This window comes from Cibotium barometz, chromosome 58 (assembly GCF_041138505.1).
Source record: "Cibotium barometz isolate CiBa-2024 chromosome 58, ASM4113850v1, whole genome shotgun sequence".
NCBI lineage: Eukaryota > Viridiplantae > Streptophyta > Polypodiopsida > Cyatheales > Cibotiaceae > Cibotium > Cibotium barometz.
The window spans coordinates 16,244,895-16,263,230 of record NC_141103.1 but is presented as its reverse complement, the minus strand read 5'-3'; the positions used below and the strand labels follow the sequence as shown (position 1 = coordinate 16,263,230).

Sequence of the window (18,336 nt, the reverse complement as noted above, 5' to 3'; positions counted from 1 at the left end):
CAAAGCTAATAATTTTTAAAAAATTTGGCGACTATAGGGAGCAACATACTCTGTGATTGAGGACCCCTCATATCCTCTACAAAGTGAGGGCAAGGTAACAAATGGGTGTCTAGTTGGGGATTGAACCTAATACCTCCAGGTTACAAGCCACCCCCTTTAACCACTAGAACAAGTGCCCGATGTTACAAAGCCAATGATTTTTCATGCAGGTAGGTTAGATGTGATGAAGTTCATTAAGTACAATGCTTTTTATAGGCTTTAGAGTAGCCTTATCTTTTAACACATACACACGACATGTGTTAACACACACACATACACATGTGTTAACACACACACATACACACGTGTTAACACACACACACATGCACACGTGTTAACACACACACACACACACACACACACACATGCACATACACTAATGACATGTGGCACACTTATCTTAACCATTTATAAGAGTGGGTTCATATATACATAGACACATAAACACAATCATAAAAAATCTATATATTTTGAAGTAGGAGATTATTTACTTTTGATAATTAAGAAATGTAAACTTAAGAGTGCTAATAATTTTCTATCTGTCAAACTTGCACCAAGATTTTATAAACCTTTTAAAATGGTTGACAAGAATAAGGACGTTGCTTATAAGTTGGCAGATTCATAATTCATTTCATGTTAGTCTACTTAAACCTTTTATGGGATCACTTCCCACTCATCTTGTTTATGAGGATCCACCTCTTAGAGCGAGGTCAAGGAAGAAGATTTAATTCTAGATGCTATCATTGACCACACCAATAGACTATATCTACCTACATTGGCAATCAATATATTAAATATTTATTGGCTTTTATAAGTCATCCTTATAAAAATTCCAAAAGAGTACGTGAGAAGTGTTTTTATGCCTTCCCTGAGATCCTCTATTCTTTTCAATAGATCCGCAATTAGGGGCAATTAAAAACTCAAGCAAGAGGGAATGTTATGAGAATGTATATTAATCCCTCTTAAAAATATTATTCCACCATCAATAAATAATTTAAGGACACCTAGATTGATTTTGTATTATGGTAAATTATGTTAATATCGTAGGTGGCACTATTATAAATACTAATACGTTTGGTGCACATTGCCTCCACCAGTGGATGATTCATGGAGTACTTACGCTTGATAAACATGTGTGTGGTGATGCTTTATTTGCCTATGGAATATGTGCTAAATTTACCAAATTATTTGTTGGATATTTTATAGGTGAGGAGGAATTGAGGTTGGTGGAGAAGAAGCTAATGAGAGAGAGAGAGAGAGAGAGAGAGAGAGAGAGAGAGAGAGAGAGAGAGAAGCCTACAATCAAACCTATTCAAGCAAGTACCATCAAACATGCAAGAATCCAACAAAACACAAGTAAGCAAGAGTTAAGAAGAGGGAGAGCTCACAAGCATTTTATTACAAAGAAATTAGTCCTGGACCATTAGTTCTAGTCTTAAGCAAGTATGTACATGAAGTTGGGAACTTACATATTTGGTATTAAACTCAGAGTAAGGATATTTTATAAAGTCAAGCACCATCTTACAAAATATGGGTTTTTGTTTCACATGCGTAAGATGGAAAAAATGGCAAAGCACCTTACGATAGGTCGAGCAGGTAAGACCATCTTACAAAAGATGGATTTTCGTTTCATGTGGGTAAGATGGAAAATATGACAAAGCACCTCACGATAAGTCAGGTAGATGAGACCATGTTAATTTGAAAAGTGGTTGACATACCCCCCCTTCCTAATGGTGACTACTGTTGGAACAGGAGAGCAAGCTAACTCTAGGTGCAGAAAGGAAAGATGGCAAGCATAATGAAATGGAAATGAAAGTAATGAACAAGTACTTACATGTAGACCAAGATAGCTTGATTTGATTGATGTGACACACAAGAAAGTACATCACTCTTATAGAGTGAACACACACACTCAAGTACCATATGCTTATGGGATAACTCCCAAAGTGACACGTGGCACTCTCACACACAAAGACTCAAACTAGTTCCCAGTACACACTAGAACACACTCTTTGACTATGATTTCTCCAACATCCCCCTCAGAGCAAAGAGTGTGAGACCCAATACGCAAGGAGTAAACCAATCCCTCCTCCACTGCAATACTGCAAAGAGCCAGTCCAACTGACCAACACCTCCCGTGTGTCGTGACTACTCAGTCTCATCAGTTTGCGACCGACAGTGAGAACTAGCTAGTCCAACTGACTAACACCTCCCGTGTGTTAGCTTGCGCGACCAGCAGTGAGAACCATCACTCATCACCCCTCTTACTATCTAAACTGGGTGTCAATACATCATATCAAAGTAAAAACAATACACATTTTTGGGGGACAACCCAGGGCAGAGGACCCTTATTGACCATCACACATCACTTTGTTTATTTCATCCATTTTATGCATAATGCAAGGGCAGAGCACCCATACACACATAGAAGAAATCAGAAACAATAATCTTTGTCATCCTCATCGAGGGTGACATGCGCAGAAAGTGCATGATCTTCGAGAAGCTCGTCTGGCGGTTCATCAGAGCAATAAGATTAGCATGGTGCTGTTCTTGTTCTTTCTCCTTCTTCTTGAAGCAATTGGCTTCAATATGACCTTTCTGCTTACAGTATCTGAGCAATAAGATTAGCATGGTGTTGTTCTTGTTCTTTCTCCTTCTTCTTGAAGCAATTGGCTTCAATATGACCTTTCTGCTTACAGTATCTGCATATGATGTTCTTGTTGGTTTTCCATTTGCTGGTGTTGGCAGAGATAAGTGCCTCTTCAGTGCTTGAGGCCAAGGATGTAGAAGTGGTTTCCTTGTTCCCGGCAGTCTTTCTCAATGAGAAGAGCAACCAAGTCATCATATGTAGTAGCGGCCAGGCATAATACTTCAATGGTCTGCTCAAAATGAGAAATGCCTCGCATGCTTTTGATTAGTATTGCCATCTTGTCCTCATCATCTAGAGAACACTTCAAACTTCATAATTGTTGAACAAGAGAATTAAATTTGGAGAGATGATCACTTAGCTCTTCATTGTCTTGCATTTTCAGCTCAAAAAACTTCAATTTCAGAAAAACTTTGGAATTAGTGACCTTGTTACCAAAGATGCTCTCCAATAGATGCCAGATCTCCTTAGCCGTGGATGTGAAGTCGACGTGATGAATGAGAGAGTTTGCCAAAAGCAAAGACCAATGAGGGTAATGGCTTTTACATTTTGTTGCTTCCAAATTTTTCTTTGTGGGTGATCAAATTGTGTCGTTCTCAACAACTTCCCACTCCTTCATGCCATAAGTAGCAGCAGACAGCTGCATCTTGGTTTGCCATGTGGGAAAGCCTTCCCCCTTGAGCTTATCCATGAACAATGTACTAGAAGATAGTGAAGTCATGACTGAAATCTGAATTGATTTTGGTTGTGAAACTTATCCCAAAAAAATGGTAGAGCTACGCCTCATCACTTGCTCGCCATTGCTTCCTGCCACCATCGCCTTCTGCCCTGACAACATGATCCACCAAATGGCCTAAGCAACATTCAGCAAAGCTGCAGGTTCTGACATCTCTCCCTACGATCAAGATCCTGGCTGTTAGCACAACCGTGGAGTAGCATAGTGATGAAGGGCGGGCGGAGAAGCTGCTGCTGCACGCAAGGACAACAGTGGCGGGCAGAGGAGGCTGCACAATGGCACAATGCAATGGCACAATGCACACAGAGAAGAAGGGAAAGCGGAGAAGCTGTTGTGCGCAAGGACAACACTTGCGGGCAGAGGAGCCTCCGCTTCACATGTACTCAGCAGCAGCGTTTAGCTGTCAAAGAGTGGAACCAAAGAAGCGATGGATGTGGAGAGATGGTGGTTGTGGATGAGGATGAAGCGATGGATGAAGAGAGATGAGGTTGTTGGATGTGGATGAAGCGATGAAGAGTTAGCTTGGAGATGGACAACCCAAGGAGGAAGACTAACTTCCATTTGTGGGTTGGCCTTCACCCCTAAGGGTTTCCCATGGAGAAGCATGGCTTTGATACCATGTGTTGGAACAGGAGAGCGAGCTAACTCTAGGTGCAGAAAGGAAAGATGGCAAGCATAATGAAATGGAAATGAAAGGAAATGAAAGCAATGAACAAGTACTTACATGTAGACCAAGATAGCTTGATTTGATTGATGTGACACACAAGAAAGCACTCTTATAGAGTGAACACACACACTCAAGTACCATATGCTTATGGGATAACTCCCAAAGTGACACGCGGCACTCTCACACACAAAGACTCATAAACTAGTTCCTAGTACACACTCGAACACACTCTTTGACTATGATTTCTCCAACAACTCCATCCTCGTGTCACTAAAGCTCCATTGATGAAGATGCTACCGGTTCTAAAGAAGTGTGGAAGTTATTGAAGAGAATAATCCACATGCTTTGGGCTTTTGGAGATGGACCTTATTAATCATTAAGTTAAGAAGCATATCGAGGTTGCATGTGGTGTAATGTGGAAGTGAAAATGGTTGATAAATTGGTTGAAGGCCTCATCTCCCAGGTTATGAGTTGGTTGAGCCCGTAAAATGGCATGTGGCTTTACTTTACAAAATCATGTGCCGAGATGACCTTCATTTGATTAAATCTATCTTCTAGAGTTATTAATTTAAAAAGACTTGTTTATGTAAACCGTTTCAAAAGATTTTATTCTTGCTCAAATTTAAAGCTTGTGTAGTAAAACTTTAAGTGGCCCAAAACCTTAACCATAATTTTTATGCGAGGCTATTAAATAGCTTATATATATGTATACCTTTATTTCCTTTGCAAAAGCATAAGTTAAGACTTTTCTAAAACCAAAAGATGGCGAAACAATTGGGATAATTTTCCATCATGTGACATTAAGAGAAAAACTTATTAGAGACTCCTATTTAGACTTGTATGTTAATGGTGGAAAATTATGACCTTAAGGTTGCCTTCTTCAAGTTTGAGGGACACCTCCTATAAATACCTTATAAAGATACTTATACAAGATTCAATAAAATTTATGCTATAGAGACACTAGAAGATGTGTTAAATTTTTTATCATGTCCTCCTTGTGCACATGTGAGTTCACATGCAATTCCGCTAGCACAAGTACTACATGATCACACCTCTTTCATTGAAAGGTTGTACAAACCTTAAGTCCTATTTAGTGTAGAGACCTTCTTTATGGCCTTGAGTAATCTCATATGATCTATCCCCAATAATGTCTTTTGACATTATCTCGTTTATGACTTGAACCTTTTATTTTGATTCATAAGAGAGAGCTACCATGAAATAGTTAAATTCATGTTTTCATTTTTTATCAATCAAGATTGTTAGAATTGATACTAGTCATCCATTATATTCATGCTTATATTGTGCTTAAATTTTGGATGTATCAAAAAGTCAATTAGTTTATTGTTTACTTATAATCTAACATCCAATCAAAGACCTCCCAAATGACCACATAAACATCACTCGAGGATATAGCATAGAGGATGACTCATCAATATCTGATGAGGAATTTACTACTCGACTTCATTACCTTAAAACTAAGTTACCACCAGAGAAAATAATTATACCATCCGTATTACTAGAGGATTGCAAAGTTACTATTGAACATATAATAGTTATTGTTTTTATCCATTTAAAATTCTATTTTCCTTTAATAGCAAACTATTTTCACTCAAGGTAAGTTTTTCCTATCTTTATATCCATAAACAGTTTATATTTTATTCTTATGATGTCAAGTTTCTCATGAATTATTGTTTCAAATACTATTAAAATAACAACTCTTAAATTATAACCTTAGTTGTTATTTTTTTCCCTTCTTTAATATCTCACTTCAAATTAACAAGTTTATATTTCCTATACATAGAAAATTATAAAACTTCACATGTTTTGGAGTGTTAATTTGTTTCTTGATAATTTCAACTACACATTTCACCAACGATTCACATTTTCAGCAAAGTCATTTAAATTTCCTTTAGAAAACCATCTTTATTTTTATAATAAGATTTCAAAAAAACGTTTCTCAAGTAAGAATAGATTTTAGCATGTATACTTTAAATATTTTCCACACTTGTGGTATTAACTAAATAAATTTAAGATAAAGAAAATTTGGGTCAGTATGGGACACTTAGACTCGTTTCACATATGTTCATTTGATTGGTTTGTTGCATATATGCATTATGTGTTGATCAACTTTTCCCTAGTTGTTTTTCACACTTATTCTCACCTCACCCAATCTTACTTTCAAACATAGGCCATTGGATATATGACGTAATTGAAGGACAGTTGCTATCCCAGGTAGGGGGGATGTTAACGGCTTGTTTGTCCGTCCCTCTGTAATTAAACAAATTTAAGATAAAGAAAATTTGTGTCAGAATTTAAGTTTTAGAGGAAGCTTGCCACTGCGTCTTAAACTTCTATTATGAAGAAGTGATATCTAAAGTTTATCTCATGGTATGGGACGTTAGAATTTTCATAAGTTTGAATCCTAGTAGGATGTAAAGAGGGGGCTTTCTTTTATAAAAAGGGAGCATAAATCAATAAAATTGTAAATCTATTAGAATTTGTATGTGTTTAAATCTTAGTAGGATGCAATTCTCTAAAGTGTGAAGACAAGAACATCTTATCTTACGATGATTAGAGATAAAGATTGTATTGAAGATTTTGGATGTAAAGAGGGAGCCATTTTATTATTTTGGAACTTCAAATCTTATCCACGATGTAGGTTTTGTGGAGCTTATTTTTGTTGAGATATTGAGCTCAACTAGTGCTGCAGACATTGATGTCATTTGATTGGTTTGTTGCATATATGCATTATGTGTTGATCAAGTTTTCCCAGTGGTTTTTCCATGCCTATCCGGACCTCATCCAATCTTACTTTCAAACACAACCAATTGATATGATGCAAATGAGGACATTTGCTATCCCAGGCAGGAGGGATGTAAAGCTTGTTTGTCTATCCCTCTGTGGTGGATAGCTGGGGGATGCCTAATTACCACTATGTTTGAAGCATGGCACTTAGGTGATTCCGAATATTCCACGTGTAGGACATATGAATTTAGGGATGGCTAGAACTAAGTGTTAGATTTAATGCTTATGTGTTGTGTAATTTTAGCAGGTGTTACTAATGTGTAATGTGTTTGAATGGACAACCTATAGGTTGGTGAGATTGATGAGCCTTGTGCTCGTAAGCTGGTATGGCTGGGACACGATGGCGGTGATTTGGCATGAGCAATTACATGGAAGGTTTTCCTTTTAGTATTTTGGCTTTGGCACGAGATAGCCAATGATTATGGTATTTTGGCCGTGGTATTTACTATGAGATATTTTTCGTATTTTGTTAGTAGTGGCCCGCTTTTGCTATACATGGGCGTGGACTTTTTAAGTTGGTTGTACGTGAACTAGTCCTTGGGGTTTACACGTATTTGTCCTTAGTGATTTGGATAGGAAATATTTATTTAAGATTTTGGTAAAAGCAACTCCTATTTTATGTAAAGGGCAAGCCCATGCAAGAGAGCACAACTATTTTTTGTATGTGGGCTATTTTTGTGAAAAAAGACATAAATACCTAAGAAGTGGGAGGATGCCGATACTTCTGGTGGGGGGAAGATTGCACCCAATACTGTGTTGAAGGTGATGTCTCATGTTTTTATATTATTTTATGCTCAATCTTGTTAATTTGGTTTAGTTCTTGATGTTCATGGGCCACTCCATCTTAGGCTTCTGTTCTAAAGAAGTGATATCTGGTGGTATCGGACATCAGATTCATTTCATGTACTTACACTACACACATTTATATCTTCTATCTTTTACCATCTTATGACTGCATGTGGAATGTGCCTTGGTGGTATGGGACACTTAGACTCGTTTCACATATGTTCATTTGATTGGTTCGTTGTATATATGCATTATGTGTTGATCAAGTTTTCCCTAATGGTTTTTTCACACCTATTTCGGCCTCATCTAATCTTACTTTCAAACACGTGCCAATTGATATGATGCAATTACGGACAATTGCTATCCCAGGTAGGAGGGATGTTATAACTTTTCCATTCGTCCCTTTGTGGATAATTGGGGGATGTTTAATAATTACCACTATGTTTGAAGCATGCCACTTGTTGGGTGATTCCGAATATTCCATGTGTAGGACATATGAGTTTAGGGATGGCTAGAACTAAGTGTTAGATTTAATGCTTATGTGTTGTTGTGTAATTTTAGCAAGTGTTAGATTTAATGCTTATGTGTTGTTGTGGAATTTTAGCAAGTGTTGCTAATGTATAATGTGTTTGAATGGACAACCTGTAGGTACCGGTGAGATTGACGAGCCTTGTGCTTGTAAGATGGTATGGCTGGGACATGATGGCCATGATTTACCAGGAAGGTTTTTCGTTTAGTATTTTGGCTTTGGCAGGATAGCCAATGATTATGGTATTTTGGTTGTGGTATTTACTATAGGATATTTTGTATTTTGTTATCCGCTCACTTTTGTTATACATAGGTGTGGACCTATTAATTTGGTTGCACGTGAATTAGCCCTTGGAGGTTTATATATATTTTTTCTTAGTGATTTGGATAGGAAGGGTTTATTTAAGCTTTTGGTAAAAGAAACTCCTATTTTATGTAAATGGCAAGCCCATGCAAGAGCATGCAACTATTTTTGGCATGTGGGCTTCTTTTATCACAAATTTATTTTCTTTATATTTTTCTAATTGTTTAGAGATATTCATATACTCTCATCTCTAACTCTAGTTTTATTAAGAAAGTTCACTCACATAACACATGTGTAGGTTGGTGAGTTGGCGGAGATGTTGATGGTTGGACAACCATAGTTCAGAAAAGAAATACAACCCTAATCACATGATTATGGCAACATTCATGGTGGGAGTCATGGGTTGAATGCTAGCTCTTAAAGTAGACTTTGCTGGACATCTTCTATATGATGTACATTTTACTTCTATAGGCTATTAGATCGACGCTAATTTGGGACTATTGTTGACCTCCTATGCTTGTGGAAACTCCCTTCTAGCTAGTGGTATCGACCTTTCTTGTAAGAGAATGATGAGATGATGGTGGCTAGTTCATTAAAAAATGGCTAAATGGAAGAAAACACAAGTTTGATGGTGGGGCAGTAGAGAAAATGCAAAACCCCTAAAAATACAAAAAACCCTAAAAATGTACAAATCCTAAAAATCACAGAAAGGTAGATGAGGATGATGGTGGCTATAGGTCAACAATTAATGTAGATATGGTTCAGCCTAGCTCTGATACCTCTGATACCATATTGGCATCCAGGATTAGACATATACAATTATGGAGGATGAAATATATCCCATGATAGTTGTGTAGAAGTAGAGTGCAAGCAGAGAGATAAGATGGAAGCTCAAGCCATAACAATGGTGCACATGGGAGAGAGAGAGAGAGAGAGAGAGAGAGAGAGAGAGAGAGAGAGAGAGAGAGAGCACAATGGAGAGAGATTATAGAACACAATGATAAATGAATGATGATAATACTTCCACCATGTACATTGTTTTATAGGCATCAAACCTCATCGTTTGACCTAGACCTTAATAAGGGCTGTTCACACCCTAAGGGGGTATTCACATCAATGGACACACTACTCGACTCCAAAGTACCCCAATCCTCAAATGACGTGCCTTGATAGATTCTTTCAAGAACAATATATCTCTAGTATGAGATGAGTGCATGTACAAATGTGGGAAAAAGAAAGTATCAATGAATAGTTGTAAGAGGGTGGCTTCTACATCGACATGAGAAGGATGGAGTCTCTATCAAAAAAGCTAAAGAAGCTAGGTAACCAATAGAGATCTAGATAGTAAGTCAAGACATATTATTAATATGGAATAGAGAGAGGCCCATAACTTGTGCTTTACTTTTAATATAGTGTAATTTTGGCCATTGATAAAAATGTATTTGAATGGTCAATATTTTTCTTTAAGACAAGACAATCAAATAATAAGGGTTATTGGCTACCTAACTACAAAAGTTGGAGTCCAGAAATTCTAATTAAAAATTTACGAGTCTAAAAAATGTTGAGCCTTGCTATTACCCTCACCTCATTAAAGCTTTGCTCTATATTACTAACCTTTTTTTGAAACCAAACCCTACTAGATCATAATTGTGGTAAAAAAATTATCATAAAAAGGTATATCTTTTCAAGAGGTTTAAAAAATCCCATTTGAAATTAATGTCCTCCCAAAATCTACTTAAAGTTGCTGATTTGTAATCATTTTCCATAAGCATCACTTTAAAATAAGATAAGCATTTGCAATTAAGTTCATTAATTCCATGTCATTCACCTTTTGAAGAACAATCTTAGCTTTTTAATGCAACAAAGAAAAAAGTGCCAAAACTAAATGTTCTAGATTTGATTAATGCTGACCAAATTCTCTTCGTTGACAACCCAACTTCTCCCTATTATATCTTGCTAGCAGTGCTAGGAGGATATAAAAAGCATACCCGGCTAGGCCCTAGTGCAACCACTTGTGCTTTTTGCGCACAATCAACTATGCAAGGTTAGTGGGGCCATTGTTTTTACAATGGCCTTAATAAGCCTTAGATTAAGGACTAATGCTTTCCAATCATTGGATTAAAATAAGGAGACCCTCCTTTAATACAATGACATACTTCACTAATCACTAAATCATTATGTTAATTTCACAACCATTACATTAATTTGTGTCAATTCTCATTAATATAATTTCACAACCATTACATTAATTTGTCTCAATTCTCATTAATAGGATTAAAATCAACATAGAAAACAAGGCTCTTCCATGATTGTTTACTACACCCAAAAATCATATTTCGAACTTCTCCTTTTCTTATCCATTAGTTGTCTTGAGTTGATTACAAAGAAGCACGAGGATGAGGCATTGTCCTCAGATGCCACCTCTCCTCACTTAGTAATTAATAGTTAGTGACCATTATTAATTAATCTAAGTCACATTCGAGCCTTGGCACATATGTCCATAGATCTCAATGCTATCTTATACCTACTTTCAGTGCCTAGGAACAAGTGAGCATGTCTTCATGCCTTTCCATATGATGGGACCATGTAGCTCGTGGAAGTGCATTATCCCCCTGCAAACAAGAGCCCCTCCTTGGATGCTCCTTGTTGTGCAAGAATGGATGTCCCAGTCAAAGTGACCTCATATGTAAACGAATCACCTCCATTTCTTTGGATCAAGGCATTCTTATGCTGTGGTGCTTGGTAACATCCTTAGACCTTTTCTCGATGAAGGCTTGTAGTTCGAAAGGGCAATCATGCATTTGAAGATATGAAGGCAAATTAATTATTATTTTACAACATTCCCTCTTTTTTATTTGAATAATCAGTGTATCAACAATAATGGGTTTCACTTGAGGTATACAAATTCGAAATCCAAGGTAAGGTTGCGAATTTCAACTGTGCACAAGCAAGCACATCTTCATGGCTTGCGACGCTATTGTGTCTAGAGTCCTGGCATGGCCTCTGCAAACCTTGATTACCATGTGTATAGTGCTTTGTGCAAATAAAGTGTGTAAAGTGCTTTGTGCGAATAAGTGTATCAGCAATAATGGGTTTCACTTGAGGTATACAAATTGGAAATCCAAGGCAAGGTTGCGAATTTCAACTGTGCACAAGCAAGCAGCTTGCGACGCTACCATGTCCGGAGTTGTGACACGATTCTTGCAAAGGGTGCAAGGCTAGAAGGTGGACGGAGTGTGTATGTTCAACACCAAGTGACCAACTGCCATCCACCATCGTAACTATTATCATATTAACCATGGGTGTGCATTGAACACTAGAACGAAAAAGGTCATGGGTTCAAAGAGTGCAAGGTGCAAAGCCTATAACATGACAAGGGGGGAAAAACCCACATGGATGATGTGTATGGCGATGCTTCCAGCGGCTTCCAAGAAAAGTCAGCCTTATATTTGTGGCTCCTTGCCTGCTCAAGAGATCTTCTGTTGCAGAGCTGCTAAGAGTCTGTAGAGTCTTTGCGATACATCAGGGTTTGGACAGTCTTCTCCATGGCTTCTGCAGCAGAAAACCTTGTTTACTGGTGCCACCAGTGCAATGTGCAGACTACGCCCAACGTTGGCGAGGATGTGGTGTGCGCCTTCTGCAGCGGGGGTTTCATCGAAGAGATGAACAGCACCGAGGTAGAACCAGGTGTGGCCTTCTCCACCTTACCCCTTGCCCTTGGTAACTTTCTCAGACGACCCTCCCCTGCTTCTGTTGGCACCACACGCACTAGATCTACCATAGACCCACAACAAGCAACACCATCACCACCACCGTCACAACAGCAACAACAAACCGACCCTCAAGGCCATCGCCCCAGGCTCTTGTCCAGACAGTTCTCACATGTCCCATCTCTTCTAGAAGCCATGATGCAAGTTGTCGAAGAGTTCAATGCCGCATCCCCACATGCAAGCAGCTATGGGCCTAGTACTCCAGGCCATGCTGCACAAGATGACGGTGGCCATAGGTCAACGGGTTCAGGGCTTGCTGCACACGATGATGATGGCCGTACAGCCCCACATGCAAACAGCCATGGGACACCAGTTTCAGGTCATTCTGCACACAACAGCCATGACCATGGTCGCGGTGATGGCCATACACAAGCACATACCACTTTTGTGTTCCCTGCACCCTCCCCCATGTTGATACTGCATGGAGACATGCCTAATGGATTCCGCAGCGTTGAGGTTTTCATAGATAACGGGCAAGGCCTGGGGCCTCAAATGATGCCTAATCACTTCGGGGACTACTTTCTGGGGCCTGAGTTGGATAGGTTGATTCAGTTCCTGGCCGAAAATGATCAGAACAGGTATGGCACTCCACCTGCTGCCAAATCGGCTGTTCAAAAACTGCCAAGATTCAAGATTACTGAAGAACATATGGGGTCTGATACTCTGCAATGTGCAGTGTGCAAGGATGATTTTGAGCTAGAAGCAGAGGCGCAGCAAATGCCTTGCAAACACATCTATCACCCCGACTGCATTCTCCCATGGCTAGCAGAGCATAATTCATGTCCAGTTTGTCGCTTTGAGCTGCCCACAGATGATGCCGACTACGAAGCGAGGAAAAATGAGACCACGACTTCTGTGCAGTCAGATCCTAATCCGTCGGAAGGGCAAGGAACAGCAGGAGAAGGGCATGGAGAAGGGGGGTATTCTTCAGGAAATGAAAGTGGTCAAGGTCCAAGGCAGTTCACTTTGTGGGGCATGCCAGCATTTGGTTTTGACTTGACCAGGCTTTCAATTTTGGGTTCTAATGAATCTACCGGCTTGTCGGAGGATGGGTCGGGAAATGGAGGGAATAATGCAGCAAGTGGGGAACCGGGTGCTTCTCCTGAAGTCGGTGGAATAGATAGTGTTCCTCTGCATTGGTTGTTCCGTCTTTTTTTATCAGGCAGTCACTCTACAAGAGATAACACAAGTAGTGGGGAGCAAAGCCGGGGAACTGAAAACGAGCAGTCCTCCTGATTCATGAGCTATCTTGAAGAGAAACATGCTACGTTTGTAAGTGTTCACAGTACTCTGTTGATTTTCCTTTACTATTTCAACCTTATTGCAGATGTAGTGGTCCTTTTGGAATCACGCTTGACCCCTCTATTCTACCATCATTACACCAATAGCTCCATCTGACCATTCTTTATCTTTATATACCTCAGCGCATCCGAGATTTTGGAATTTGGGATTTCATTCTTTTGTGCTCCAGGAAGTCTTGAGCAGTAATAGAAACATTTAACTTTTGGTGCATGACATGCAGATTCCTGTGAATATATAGTTCAAGTTGTGGCCTTCTGATTTATGTTAAATCGTCCTATCCAAAACGGTGCAATTGCCAGCGCCGTGTGTGTGTGTGTGTGTGTGTGCGTGTTCAGTGCTAGAATTATCTTTAAAGATTATGTGAGTGGGGATGTCATAGCTAATGGTATGTGCTATGCATGATGGAGTCGATGATTTGAAGCTTTGTAAGTAGACTCATGGAATCAGGATCGTACTTTGGTTTTCGTTAAGTGTAGGAAATAATTTAAACTTTCCATTGGTATATATTTCTGTTGTATTAGTGTCAAGTCCTTCCTTGAATCTCCCTAAACACAGCTGAAAACCAAGGTTAGTCCCTTAACCAAATCATGAGGTAGCAGGCTAGCTCACCTCCCAACCACGACTGACATCACTGATCTCCCCCGAGACAAGGCTAGAGCATGTTTGTTCTCTTGGTCCAAGCTAGACCTTTAGTGGCTCATCCCCACAACTATGTCTCATAATAACCCAAGCTTACTTAAATAGTGATAGTTACGTCATAAATAGCTAACTTGCTATAAATGGCCATAAAGCTTGTTTTAGTAATCTAGGGACCTCCTAACTTGGTTTGGGTTAGATCCCTAATCCGTAGATTAGTGTCTAGGTACATAGCAATTAGTAGACATGCGATTTCTTTTGAAGTCTTTGTCCACATTGTAGCCAAATTTTTTATACTAAATTCTTTTTATCCAAAAGTGGTGCAATATGCCCAACCAAGCGGTCACGATACATGGTGATTCCAAAGAGATTACATAATATCATCTATGATGCAAGAAAGGGATCTAGGGATTGAGAATGATGGTTGTACTCATTGATTGGAGTACACACAACTTGTACTCATTAGCATGGAATACACATGCGTTACTCATGGGAGTAGCCACCATGAAAGCTTGGGCCATAAGCTCCAAGAAAGATAAAGTTTATAATGATCAAAAGGTACGCAAGCACATAGGCCATGTACCTTTAATAGTCCCAAGGCCACATGTCCCAAATTCCACATGCATAAAGATGCCCTAAGTCCCATGTGCATGTGCATAGTAAATTTTTTTTATTACAAACCATTCCCTCCTATAATGATTTCGTCCTCGAAATCAAAGGGTGGTTGTCCACAAACAAACATATACAAGAGGCTATATACAAAATCCAAAAAATCAACCTATAACTAGGTATCGATGTTGAAAGCAAATAGAAGAAGACCTAATGCCAAAATATGAGTCATGCCATAGTTGCATGATTGTCGAGATTAAATGGATAGGATAATGGAATGCCATTGATGATGAGACTAACCATGCTTTCGCGTGGATCAAACGGAAATCCGAGCCATGTAAACTCTTGGGTAATGGCTCTCCAAACACTTGGAGCAAAGGAAAATTCAAGCTATGCAAACTCTCGGGTAATGGCTCTTCAACCACCTAGATCAAATGGAGAATTAATGTCGGTGATGAAGCTAGTCGTATATCCTCTAGGTGGATAGCCGTGGTATACATCATAGATCCTTGAAAACTGATGAAGTAATAGCTCCTGGGTTGAAAGGAAAGCTCACAAGCCCATCCACTCGACCATATTGTGAATATGGCATCTAGGGTATCCACTAAATAAAGCAATAACTCATGGCTAGAATGCCGTATGGTCCTGGCACAAATGAATCACTGTATAGGCTAAAATCAAAATGTGCCGCATGTGTATCCAAATGACATGCCACATAATCAAATACGTGTTTACATTGGATTGGCGTCCATGGTTGTCATGTAGGGGATTGATGTCAGTCATGTGATATTGTGGATTTGGTTTTCTGCTGGGACTTGTGTCTGTCTCAAAAATGCATGGAGGATTGATGTTCCATTAGGTATGGTACCTCGTGTACTTGCTTGGAACATGTCTATTTTGGTATAGTCTTATGAATGGGGATTGTCCATATCAATGTTGCATTGAATAGCATCTTTATGTGCTTGCTTGCAAATTGAATTTGCATGTTGTTTTGATGTGTGCTTGACTAATGTGTAGTTCCTGGTAATAAGGGGACGCCTGCTCGTGAACCATGGATGAGAAACTGTCTACTGACATGGTTATGTGGCATGTGACATGGGGTAAGTAGTGGTCAAAGTTGAGCCTTACGATCTAGCATTAATTTATAAGTGAGTGTATACACACTTATTAAGTTTTAGGCGACTAAAACTCACTTATAAATTATGACCAGTCTTGTGTTTGTACACACTGATGTCCTGAGGTGGACAAAGCTTAATATCCACCGCCTAGACTTTATCCCCTTTGTTCAAAGAGAGCAACTAGCTATGTGTCATTCCTAGCTTGGACCCCAACTCACTTTTCCTCTCTATTTAACACCTTAGGTGGACATCTCATTATCTCTCTCTTCTCTCTTCTCTCTTCTCTCTTCTCTCTTCTCTCTTCTCTAGAAATTGGCGCCCTCTTGAAGAAGGCCTTAATGGCTGTGTTTTTTGCACTTCTTCCTTCGTTACATCATATCCATGCTTGTTAGAGTGTTTTCCAAGCTTTAAGAGTGTTTCCAAGTCATATTCAATCTCCTACACACGCTCCCAATGGCTCAAATTCAGCAAAACAATCCTTTTATTTGCCGTAATTTTTGGCTTTCGGCTAAAAATCCTACTTTTATCCTTTCTCTCAAGTTGAACCATGGGGGAAGCTTTCCTAGTGTTTCTTGCAATCACTTGAATTTCAGCATTCAAGACGCTTCCATCGCGAAGACTTTTGTTGACTCTACTTGCAATTGGTAAGCTTTAATTAATCAATTATGGAAGTAAGTAGCAAGAGGAAGGAGCAGGACTCTGTCTTCACATACCTTGTGTTCACATACCTTGTGTAGTGTTCTCTTGTCCTACGTGCTTTTTTGAAGATTGTGTCTATCATGTGTGGATATAACAATAGAGAGTAGATGTAGGGAACATGGGCACTTAAGATGGTAGTGTGAGTTGAAGATCTTCATCGACAATCATATTGTTTGCAGTACCGTATTCATATGCATTGGTATGGAAATCTGGTTAGAAATTCCCATGATACTATGTACTTGATTCTCTCAAGGTCAATATACATTATTTGAGGGAGGGACCAACCATTATGGCTCATTGTGTCTCTTATCATTTCAATAAATTACTTTTTTTTTGGGTGCTTGTTGTCCATTAAATCTTAGTGTATTTAAGTGTGTTGATGCATTGTGTTCAACAACCAAACATTCCACACCGATCGACGGAACTACATTAGAATGAGAGCATATGGTTCTCTTTCACTTCCATCGTGAAAGATGATCCCCGTGAAGACTAGCTATCTTTACACTTAGAACACTATGGAAAACCGTACAGTGAATGTTAAAGATGCCAACGCAAGAGGCAGGGACAATGATATGCATGATTTCAATGTTTTACAAGAACATACTGATGTGGTGCATACTAAGGAACATGAACATGTGGGAAAGCTATCTTGTGTGGTAAAGACAAAATACAAGAAGGAGAGTCCATAGCCTTAAGGGATGAACTTACTCGTATGCAGGTTGCACAAGAAGAAGAATTGAAGCTCTAGTGTTAGGATCCATTGGTATATGATCGTTTGAAGGCAGAAAGCTTAATGATTTATGGATCATGCCATGGCAGTAATAGCTCAAGGGTTGCACATGCAACCAAGCGATGCATCACGTGCATACTTGGCTCGTGCTAAGGATGCATATGGAGAAAATGCAGCTATCTCACGTGTCTTGGTAGCTCCACAGGTGGTTGAACAAGAGCACATGTCTAAGAGGATGAATCCTCATACAATTAGAGAGGAACGATCGGTGACTTCACACCTTACATATGTACCTTAAGTAGCCCGTGGTGGTGAAGAATGCAATGTTTATGACACTGGTCAAAATGTACGTCAAATTCCATTGTGGGTTGAAAACGTGTATGCACAACACATGCAACATGGGTTGCAATTTTCTGTTAGTGCAAATATTCCGTGTATTTGTCATGCTACTCATGCCCCTGAGTGTGCTCGTGAGAGGGAGAAGTTATGGGTGAGAATGCACCAATGCATGGTGAGGGGCCAGCCATGCCTCATGCTTTTAGGGTACATGTTTCTTTGCCCAATGCATTACCTTTTGTTAGCAAAATGATGCCGGTTATAGGGGCTATCCAAATGGACATGCACATAGGAAAACATGTTGAGATGTATGCTGATGATCAAAGTCTCATGATTTCAAAGTCGGAGACAAATCTATTAAGTTTGATACATATCATGGGAATTCGATGCATCAAATGCACTTTATTTTATTGCCCAATTTGATATTGGCTTATGTGAGGATTTCACTCAGAAATCCATGATCCGGCATGTAAGCATGTTTATGAAAGGTACTGCTGCTGCTCATTGGTGGCTTGTTGAGAAGCTCTCCCCAAATCTTGTTAGATCATGGGAACAGTTCAAGCAAAGCTTTTATGCACTGTTCTTGCCTCTCCCAATGCATTGAAGGGATAACAATGAAGTGGG

At 39.3% G+C, this 18,336-nt stretch overlaps 1 protein-coding gene across 1 annotated transcript; it reads left to right on the top strand.

Annotated features, from left to right (window-relative positions):
* Positions 1-11,882: 11,882 nt before the first annotated feature.
* LOC147605961 (uncharacterized) lies at positions 11,883-13,836 on the top strand. The gene has a single exon (XM_086792775.1). It carries the CDS (start codon positions 12,058-12,060, stop codon positions 13,516-13,518), a length of 1,461 nt encoding a protein of 486 aa, XP_086648901.1. The 5' UTR covers positions 11,883-12,057; the 3' UTR covers positions 13,519-13,836.
* The last annotated feature ends 4,500 nt before the right edge of the window (positions 13,837-18,336 follow it).